Source organism: Poecilia formosa, unplaced genomic scaffold (genome assembly GCF_000485575.1).
Source record: "Poecilia formosa unplaced genomic scaffold, Poecilia_formosa-5.1.2 Scaffold13, whole genome shotgun sequence".
NCBI lineage: Eukaryota > Metazoa > Chordata > Actinopteri > Cyprinodontiformes > Poeciliidae > Poecilia > Poecilia formosa.
The window spans coordinates 1,716,353-1,727,752 of record NW_006799952.1 but is presented as its reverse complement, the minus strand read 5'-3'; the positions used below and the strand labels follow the sequence as shown (position 1 = coordinate 1,727,752).

At 38.9% G+C, this 11,400-nt stretch overlaps 1 protein-coding gene across 1 annotated transcript in view; it reads right to left on the bottom strand.

Annotated features, from left to right (window-relative positions):
• Positions 1-10,848, bottom strand: part of ppfibp1b (PPFIA binding protein 1b) — a 21,456-nt gene extending 10,608 nt beyond the window's left edge. The window contains exons 1-6 of the mRNA XM_016668052.1: positions 10,676-10,848; positions 3,424-3,505; positions 2,794-2,999; positions 2,034-2,123; positions 1,078-1,191; positions 780-935 (exon numbers count right to left, since the gene is read on the bottom strand). Of these exons, the coding sequence (XP_016523538.1) occupies positions 780-935; positions 1,078-1,191; positions 2,034-2,123; positions 2,794-2,999; positions 3,424-3,487 (630 nt within the window). The 5' untranslated portion in view covers positions 3,488-3,505; positions 10,676-10,848. The remainder of the gene's footprint in view (positions 1-779; positions 936-1,077; positions 1,192-2,033; positions 2,124-2,793; positions 3,000-3,423; positions 3,506-10,675) is intronic.
• Between the last annotated feature and the right edge of the window lie 552 nt (positions 10,849-11,400).

Below are 11,400 nucleotides of genomic sequence, written 5' to 3'. Positions count from 1 at the left end.
CAACAACAACAACAACAACACAGTCATTAGACTAAAAACATCATTAGATACAAAAGAGTGAGTTTAGTCTGTTTGCTTGTTGACTTTATTTTTCATAATAAAACAAAACACAGAGGAGAAAACTTACAAAATAACAGTCAAAATAACAGCTGTAACCTAGTACAATCTTATTATTCCTTATAAAAACTTTGAGTGAAACTATAAATTTAAAAAAATAGAGCATTGTGTTTATGAGTTATCTCGCAAGTAGGAAAATTATAGAAAAAGAACCAAACGCAATATTTGTATAATAAAGTCTAAACAAATTCTGCAAGCGACTGCAGATGCGTTTGGAAGAAATTCCTCATAGTGAAGAGTCCAAAACAGCAGCAGAGATAAACTCACAGGAAGCTGTGATTTATGAGCGGTGAGGCGGAAAACTGTCAGCAGCTTTTTGTTCCACAGTGGGGTGGAAGAGACAACCGCGATGAAACAACAACATCATGATGGGTTTGAAAGCTATCCAAGCCTTCTGCAAATTTGATCTGTTAGCAGGGATCTCCCAATCTCCAATAAACATATTTTAAATGTTTACAGAGCCGTTAGTCAAAAGGCAATAAATCCAAAAACTTAAATTTGACAGTCTCCACCATTATGCTCTGTGCAAGACTCAGTGTCACTGTAAGTATTTCTAGAATAAGATAGTAATAAAAATGCATAATGACTCCGTGAAGGTCATTATACAAAGCAAGGCAAAAATAAAAATAAAAAATGGATTAGATTCAGAGCTAAAATCCATATTTCAACTTTAAATGTAGCTCACTAACCTCACTGTCCCTAAATCGGTCAAAGTCCAGTCTGTCCTTGTCCAAAGAGTTGAGCTTCAACTTGAGGTTGGACACTTCAGACATCAGCTCGAGTTTCTGCGTCTCCAGAGCCGTTCTGCACAGGAGCTCCTGCAATGATAAATACAGGAAAAATTCTGATTCAAAACAACATGCCTGTGCTGCACATATAAATTCAGTTCTGTTTGGTTCTTCTGTGGTTAGTTTGAGTCTGGGTTTCATTACATGGTGAAAAATAAACACAGACACACACCTGCTGCAGCATCTCCTCTGTGGCATTGAGTTTCTCCCTGTGCTCATCCAAGCAGATGTCCAGATCACGAATCTTCTCTCCCTGCGCCTCCACCTGGTCAGTCAGCACACTCACCTGCATGAAGCCAACAGAGGACTGCTTTGATGGAATATTTGACGTCCTATAAAATTTCAAGTGCAACGCAGTCCGACTTTGACCCCTAATAACACATTTGCCCAGTTTGAAGGGTTAAAAGAGAGAACCCTTCAGTTCTCTTCAGCACTGTGATTTTAATCTAACGTGAGCTTTTCAACATTTAAAAATCAAGTTCGATGTTTTCGTATTACTGGGTAAAAGTTATCGATCCTGCTCAGCACAGCACAAAGCCAGTTTAGAATAAGACTCATAAAACATGCTAAACACTGACACACTTTGTTACAGCAATTAAACTCAGCTGATGCTTTTGCAAACCATGTTGTTGATTTCAAAGCACAAACTTGCAGCCAGCAATTTAACGGTTCTGATTATTTAGAAATGAATTGATAAATATGACACATTAAATGTCTCTGCATCTCTAGAAACAGAACCAAACATGGAGAAGCAGCATTCAGCTTCCACACAGCACAAATCCAGAACAAACTTCCAGAAAACTGCAAGACAGCTGAAACACTGAGCTCCTTTAAGTCTAGACTAAGCCCCCATCTGTTTAGTGTTGCTTTTGAACCACAGTAAATGGGACACTGACCAACATATTTGATGTGTGTTGATGATTTTGATGATGAGACGTGACAAACTGTAAGGTATGTTACTGGTTTCTCAATTCTTGGCTCTGTTCTGTATTTTTTATGTTTGTGTTTTTATGATATAGAGCACTTTGAACTACCTTGTTGCAAAAATGTGCTATACAGATACATTTGATTGATTCATTCATTAATATCTACATTTTGCTGATGTATGATGTGTTGTTGAAAAGATACCTGAAGCACCAGAGACTCCTTGTCGCCTTCTAATCTTGACAGCCTTTCTTGGTAGTGGTCACCCCCACCCAGAGAGATGTGCCCGTTGGACTGGAAGGGATGAGAAAAAACACACATTAGACACAAAACTCATAAACATTACCAAACCTATCAAAATAATGACCACCTGTGGTTTAAATTGTCTAAACGTTTCTGCAGACTTTTCCCCCCTAATCAAACCAGGGCTGCCTTCAAAGTCTCACCCTGCACAAACAAAACCTTACAAGGCTAAAATAAAGGAATGCACTGAGCTGTATAGTTAGTGTTACAGCATAACAGAAAAACTCCACATGGCATTTAGCCCATCACTCTTACAAACACTGCTCTGATTCCCAAGAGGTCAGCATGTTTCTTCCTGCACTCTGGCTGCGACATTAACACTACCAGCAGTAAACCATTTCCCCCCCAAGAAAGTCAGCAGAGCTAGACAACCATGTTTGCGCCGAGCAAACAAATCACTTGTACACAAATGAAGGCAGAAGATTTCACTTACAGCTGTTGGGCATTCATTGGACTTCGTTAGAGCAGAATTTATTTTTATTTTGTATTAAAAAGCAGAAAAAATGAGGCTTTCAAATTATTCTGCAGAAAGATCAATTAAGTGACTGTAGCAAACAAGCTTCTAGTATCTGGTATATCATCTTTAGAAATTAATAATATGAGTTCAGAGGTCTGAGTCTAAAGCAACATATACAGTCTGTCCATCATAAAAGGCTCTCACCAGGTTGCCATGAAGCCACTCGACCAGACTGTCAGCGGTGGAGTCAGGGATCTGGCAGCGGAGACTTTCCCTTTCCTCTGTGTCCATTAACTCAATCACACTCCGCAGGTCCTCCAATAGGTGGAGCGCCCGCAGGCTTCCCATGAACGGAGAGGTAGGTGACTGACAGTCAAACAGACCGTTGGAGTAGTCCAAGGCCTTCGAGCCTGAGGCAAAGAAGCACAGAGAGCACAAAACCTAATTATGCAGGCGGAGCAGACAACCAAACTTTTCTGTGGCTCATTTCTATGTAAATATTGAACAGTAGTTCACTATGACATCTTCTTCATTTGCTTAAAGTTACTCTGCTGTCACAAACTACTGTTTTATTGATATTAATGAGAAAATGCATACACAGTAAAGATGATGCTGACAAAGTGTGTGGCTTAAAACCACACACCGAAAGCAAGCAGAGCGTAACAGCTTAAAACCACCTCACAAATAAGGAGCTTCAGACATCATATGATATCTGTGTAAAGGTCAGCTGTGCAAAAACTGTGAAGACACAGCAGAAAGTCTTTTGAAGTTGGAACAGACAATTTGCTGCTGTTATGTTCAAAAGTTGCTGAAAGAGGCGCTAGTCATTTTTACCTGCTATTATCCCATCCATCTGCTCTAAGGCAGCCGCCAACATGTCGCTGGCGTCAGACATCATCTTCAGTTACTGGGGAACCTTGAAAGTACAATAATAACCATAAGAGTGGGAAACATTAAACATCACAAATTTTGTTAAAACGACAAAGACAGCATTTATAATGCTTTGGAAGAACATTTCTAATCAAAAACATCATGGTAAACAATAATCTTAAAACTGGGGAAAAAGAGACAAATATTCACACAGAAATGCTGCTGGATCATAATCCAGAAAGACACGGGCTCCTGTCAGCATCAGGAAGGGCTTTAATCTGCCTGTGACTTTATAGATTGGAGGAGATCAAAACTAAATTCTGCTCTACTTTTTAATCCTAAACTCTTCAAGATCTTTTAGGTGATTCACCTTACTGCATCCATCGTTGATACTTAGTGAAGGCACCCTGAGCGGCCTTGTTTGTGCATCTAAGTAATACTGTCCCATTCAGAGAATCATTGGCTAATATATTATGCATTTTACAGGCTGATGTCACATTTATCCAGTTGAACAGTCTAACGGCAGCCGATGCTCATACTGGAAACAAACATTATGCAAATTGCTAAAAATTCATGAAGGGTGAAAACAGACGAGAGGAAATAAGGAAACAGGCACATTCCATAATAGTTAGTTATATTATTGTCATTGGGAGATTTTCTAATATTGTAAAGCAAAATCCATCAGGACAATAACCTCTAACTTACAGCCAGGACCACAATTTAATGTTTTAGAATAAAAGAACGTTCATCTGTAAGAATGGCCCAGTTAAAGTTCAGACTTGATCCCAATGATACTGTGTGGCACAACTCTCCATCCAATTTGACTAAGCTTCAGCAATTTTTGGAAAAATAAAAATGGAGTCTCTAAATTTACAGAGCTGATAGAAATGGGTAAAAAAGATGACAGCTGTTATTTAAGAAAAATGATTTGAAATTGGCTTTTGAAAACCATTCACCCTTTTACTATTACATATTACTTTGATAGTCTATCACTTACAAATCACAATAGAAAAAGCACTAACATTTACGTTTGTAATGTAAGGAAAACATCACAACAGTGGAGGAGTATATATATATATATATATATATATATATATAAACACCAAAACAAGAGCTTTTACAACTTTGTTACAATTTCCAACATAATTTTTGTTGTCATTTTTGCCAAGAAAGGCTCAACATCTTAAAATGTACAAACATTTTTCAGGTAGAGTGATGAATAATGCATAAATCAGGCCATTTACCTAAAATTTTGGTACACAGAATGTTCAGCCAGTAAGACAGTGGACACTTTGTTTAGAGCAGCATGAAGACACATTTTACTGTCTCGGTCTTGGACATCTGCCCTGAGAACACAGCAGGCCCTTTATCTCTGGATGTGAAATCACACCACTCTCCTGCATTTTCATGCACACATAAGAAGTCCTCTTCCTTTCATCGCCGGCCTCCAAACCTGGGAGTGCCCCACCATTTTAAAACTTTATGGAAACCACCCACCGAGCAAGTGCTGTTATTTTAGCATTTCGGAGGGCACACTTTCCATTATGTGTAAAACAGGAACGCAAAGAGACGCAAGGCTCGTCACAAAACGCTGCAGGGTGGGAGGAGACGAGGGGAGCCAGCACGCCACCGGAAAACACCAAGCACTTTCCACCAAAAATGCTTCATCCAGGGCGCCTGCAGTAAAGGCTTACCCCACATTCTGGGAAAAATACGCAGACATGACATTTAAAAAAAAAAAAAAAAAAAGTCCATGCAGAAAGAAACCAAAATGTTGAAGCCTTAAAGCATGCTGCTGTGCTAGTTGTGTGATGTATTTAGAAATTATGGGAGAGACAAAAAAATCTGAATATGTTAAAAACAATAAAACTACGATTTCAAAACTGCTGCACTTTATTTCCTCGGATCCTAAGGTTTAGAGTTCTTTCAACGAGATGCCAGAGAAGATGAGAGCAACAGAGCTGCTGCACACTGCCAATCAGCAGGCTGAAGGTTAAAAGACTACCACACTTTTTCCCAAAAAATATTTCGAGCCACGAAAACAGACAATTACAGGGCATCTCGTGTCGTAGTGGGTAGACCGCGGTTGTCTCGGGTTCGACTCCCGACCTCGGTACCTTTGCCACATGTCTTTCCCCTTTCTCTTTACTCCTTTTCCTGTCTACGTACTGTCGGAAAAATGGAAACAAAATGTCACTAGAACCATCCAAAAACTGAATAAAACAAAACAAACAAACAAAAAAAAAAAAAACAAAAAAAAAACACAGTCAGTTATGCCATGGATGTTTATAAATGGATGTTTTAAAACTGGAGTTAGCTAGCTATAAGCAGCATGTGCTTTAAAGTTGTCCAGTGGAGCAAAGAGCCCAACTAATAAATCAGCTAATATCTGCTTGTTGCACTTGTGTTGGGCTATAAAAAGAACAAATAAAGGTAACAGACATAGGAATTTGTAATCATTAATTTGTTCAGGTGGAACAAAATCTTGTCATACGATATTAAATATTGCAATATTTCTTGTTGAGGTGACTCCAATCTAGGCAACTGCAGTCAACATGGCTTCGCCTGATGAAGTTGGAATAGAAGATGCTCCAACTTGTCTAAATCATTTCTTTGGCAGCATTTTGGGTTTCCAGTAGGAACGTTTGATGGCCAGAAAGCGAAAGACAAGACATGAACAACAAGCAGTGCAAGTTATTCAGATGCTGAAGGAGGCAGAAGGCATCACTATGACAACCGATGACTGGACATCTAGGGATGCGTTGAGCTGCATCACAATCACAACTCGTGCTTTCAATAGCAACTGAGGAATGATAAATGTCCTACGGTCTGAAGAAATTCAAGAAGTCATAAAAAGAAAGACATCAGTTTGTTGAGGTTGGATCGTCAAAACTGATAAAAATGCATAATTTTGGTCTTTGAAGAAATATTAAAATCTTGACCTGTCGTGTTTTGTGAGCTCAAGATCGTGTCTCGTCTTGTGGATTTAATGTACAAAATTAAATTAAAAATTAACAAAAAGGGGCAAAAATAAATGCACCTGTAAGTTTGTATGGCAGTGTTTGATCCAGAATATCGGGATGGCTAATGAAACAGAGTTGTTCATATATTAATTCAGCATTTAGATTCTCTAAGCTAAGCTCTTAAAGCTTACTTTATAAACAACATGAATGATGGAACTATGGCAGCATTGTTATGAGCATAGTACCTTCTTAACTGGCCATCATGCAATTAAAGTCACTGTGAAACCACAAAAGTCTAAAGCAAACTGAATCTAGAAGCTACGATTACAATCCTGTCAGCAAACTATACCACAAAGACCAAGATAAAACTTTCATTATTTTGAAATCTTAAAAAACCTCTTGACATTCTCCTCTATCAAGCGTGCACAAAAAGACAAATCACTGTCGCTCACTGCGTTATTGCGACAGAACATGATCGAGCCAACAGAGCTGGAATGGAGGCCTGCAGGGCATACCCTTTAAATACCTGAACCAGTCAGTCTCTTCTTTGTCTTCCTCAGAGGAAGAGCAAATTTGGGTGAAGGGAACACATGGCTTTCAGCAAACACACTTCAAACGCAGCAGACCAGGTCCAGACATGCTGCTTTGGAACCTGCTGTCCATGTGCCGGGCAGCCCTGAACAAATGCAAAATACCTGTCTGAACACTTGCACACTTACATCCTCCTGGATGCATGCAGAACTAAACAACTCAGACATACGTAATTGCCTAGAGAAACACTTGTCGTTAGTCATCTAGCCTGAGTCACGTTGCAAGCAGACATGGCAACTTTACATGCATTGTCAACTGATAAGTCATCACATCTGAGCGATAACATTTGGATTTGATCTTTATCTTATCTAAAGCACATCAAGGAGGGAGCAGGTTCAGATATAAAATTTGTTGTTACACTTTAAACTGTATTTTGTCTGTGTGGTTTTGCCATCTAAGGAGACATCTCAAAAATCCCAGCACCTTTCATGTAAACAACGCCCCACCATCTGCATTTCTCCAAGCATAACTGACACCACTATTAGACACAAAGGGAACTCCATTATTCATCATTCCGGGTTATTTTGACTGGAAGGCTTGCAACGCTACAGTGCACAGGACGCTTACAACACAGCCTGCCTCTACACTCTATTTCTTGAACATAAAAGACCCTTAAAGCTAAACTGTAGAGACATAAAAAGCGCCACTATCAGAAAGTAGTCCTACCCTTTTGGTGAGACCAGCCTGATAACCCACAGCGACATCCAGAAGATAATGAATACAAGGGGAAGAGTGGACCATAGTAATTGCTTTGAAATCCTTCAACACTTGTCCCTTCAGGCAGAGAATACCATTACAGTCCATCCACACTGGACAATCTTCAGAGTTCTCAAAAAATTCCTGGTATTAAAGATAAAAGAAAAAAAAATCTCCCACAATCCCTTGTAAGCTTGGCATCTGTACATGAACAGGAAACAGAATAGCAGCCTTGGGGTCTCGTGTCTCTAAAGGGAGAAAGAGTTGGGTTTACACCCAAAATGTAACCGACTTCAACAGCCTGTCCTGCGACTGGCGGTGAAAAAGCTTGAAAGAGAGGAATTTACAAACCTGGCATAAATCGTACACTTTTTTTCCTTTTCCATTTTTACTTTGGTAGCGTAATGATTTCCAGGGACATGGCAGAGTGGATCCACAGTGTATGTTCAGAAAACACACACACACATACACATACACACACACACACACACACCTACACACACACACACAATGCTAAATGATGTGTATATATGAATGGCTCCACATAATGTCTAAGGTTTAATGTAGCAGCACAGTAAGAATGTGTCTCAGATATTTCAGCCTGTGTAAACAGGGTTAGGGCCTGCAGAACGCCGCTCCAGAATAACCTACAGCTATTTTCAAACTCTGTGTGCAGGCAGAACACATCATCACTAATTCTGTAACAGCTAATAAAGGCTAGTGTGGAAAGGTGAATAAAATGCAAAGTTAGGGCAAGACTTTAGCTTAAAAGGTGATCCAAAGTGAGCACAGGATGGAAATTAAATGTTTGAAATAATTAAAGCCTCCAGTGATAAAATCTCCAAGAATTTCCTGCCTGTGTATGCACAAGCTCTTATAAGACATCCATTTATGTTGGACAGCGGGACACATTCTTTTCACGTTACTCACAGATTGTGCCTTAACTTGATTAAAAAAATGCATTCTGACCTTATTCTAAATTGTGCAAACGTGTTGCAAACACCAGGCCTTCCATTAGGTGTTCCACTATCAGCAGGCCATCGGCTACAATTTGATTATTTTATGGTTTTTGGCGCTGCTGGTTGTGTAATCCCTTGTAAACTGTTCTTTCATTTGCTACTAAAGACTGCAGTTTTAAAATGTCAAAAATAAAAACATTTCCATGAAAACAATACCATGCTTAATTCAGACTAAATATTTCATTTAGGTGAGTTAGTATTACAAAGATTTTAATTTACTAAATGTCAGAATGTTTATTATTAATTATTATTATTATTTACTTCCATTAAGCTATGCATTTAAACCATTTGAGAGAGCACAGATGATCATTTCATAGTTTTCGAAGGTTCTGATGGGTTAATTCAGGGCACACATGTGTATTTTAAGGCAGAACTTTAAACACACTGGTTCTTTGAACCAGTGTGTTTAAAGATAGAAAAAAATAATCAAGTCAGGCAAGCAATCAGTAAGACAATTGGGGACCTTAACAACTTTAGCTCATCCTTCGCTACAGTTTTCTAATGCCTAAATGTAATCTGAACTTAACATTTTGACCTGTTTAAAGAATTATATGCCAGCATCAACACCGTGTTCAGGAAGGATACACGTTCTGCTTCACAGAGATGAACAATTTTGTGAAGATGCCAGCTTACGCTGACAAGAGAATGTCATTATCCATAGTAAACTTAGTCTGAACAGAAACTCAAAGAAGAAATGGTTACTCCAAAAGGAACATAAAATGTATCTTGCAAAGGTTCTCAGGAAAAAGGATATTAATATCTGAAGACATACCTTTGTGATCTAACAAAACTAAAATAGAAGTGTCAAAATTAGCCATTGTTGCATTTGGAGAAAGTGGGGGACAACTTAGAAACTGGAGAACACTATTCCAACAGTGAAGTACAGGGGTGGCAGCATAATGGTTTATTTTGCTGGAGTCCAGACTTTTGCATGTCACAAACAGTTCATCAGTAGATTTTGATCGCAGTCCCATGCAAAAGTTGTGTTTAAGCAATGTGGCCTACAATCCTGACTCAATTGCACAAGCTCTTGTCAGGAGGAAATTAGATTAGACATTTTGTTGTAATTCTAACTAATCTGAAGCAGAAAATGTTTGGTCTGATTTAAGGTCATAGTTTTAACAGCTCTTAAAACACTATAATGCAAAAAAAATAAAATAAAAATAAAAAATCCTAGTTCCTTTCTCATTTCTGTTGTGAGATTAGCCTACAGATAATCCTGCTGTTTTGAGAAAATATAAAACAAGGACCAACTAGTTTGAAGGGTCGACTCGAGGGCAATACAACATCTGATCAGGTTTCAGAGGTCTGGAAAAACAACATCCTCCGAGGTCAAACTTTTTAAGGAAACTTAAAACTGCTTTGTTTGGAAAGAAATATATCCCGAGGCCAAGTGGAAATGAGTGAATTCCTCCTGGCTGTAGAGGGCAGCTTTAAATATATATTATTTTTTGCATTATCCCATCTTACTCTATAAATTGTGAGAAATTTAGGTTTAGAAAAATGCTTGATTATATTTAGCTAGTTCATGTGTATACAATAAAATTACTTATTTATCACTTTACCATTTTTTAGCCCCGCATAATTTTGCCTGTTATCTAAAAATAACCCTATTTTCTAACCTTGAAAGTTTAGCTTACGCTCTTTCAAATGTACTAATTTGTTTTTACTTAAAGCTCACTAAAACATAATAATTAAACTTTTGTTCACCAAAGACACACCAAACAACAGCGAAAGTTGTTGACTGTCAACAGACTTCCTGCGGCACATCGCCGAGTCCCTCTTAGGTCGTTTAAATAACCGTTGAAACGGCTAAAAGTCCAACAAAATTAGCCGTTAAGCTACGAAGGACCAACATAAGGCGCGCGGGACGCCGCCGTTGAACGAAGTTTATTATGAAAGAAGAAGCAAACAAATCACAGCCAAAAGAACAACACTTCCTCTTACCTCCACTCTGGTCGAAGGAATTGGCTTTTCCGTTGATTTGATTTCCTTATGATAAAGTTAAACTCCACAGTTTCTGAACTTCTCCGTACCCACCAGAGAAACCCCCAGTTCCTCCGCATCGCTACGCCATGATGTCGATGTGACACGGCAGTGGGGGGAAAGTTGATGACGCCACAGTTGGGAAAAAAGGGGGAAAAAAAATCCCTCCCAGCTCCAACCTGGATTGGTCCGGGAGCAGGGATTTTTGGGTGCGCACCATTTCTCATCCAGTGAGGCAAACGGCACACAGATCCACAGCGAACGCGCGACGGACTCCCACTTCCAGAGTGACTGATATAAATAAAATAGAGTTGCTTGGTTGCCAAGATAACGACATTGTTATAAATAATACATGTATGATTCTGCATTATGTATCCGGTGCCACCAACTCCTCTGTCAGGAAAGTATTGACTATATAAGTTTGCAACTAGTATAAGTTGCTAGAAGTCTCTTAAGTGAGTCAACAAATTAGCAAAATTAATTCTGTATGCTAATGGGCACACAAGTCGTAGCAAAAGATGGACACTAAAATATTATAATTTTGGATGTTTTGTGCACTGATTTTCTAAATGTGCAATTCGTTTGTAGTCTTGATACAGAAGGGAATGACATTTTTTGCGGACCGCAGTAGGGAGATATTGCTGCATGAGGATGCCTATGAATGTTTTGGGATGAGGCATGGACCC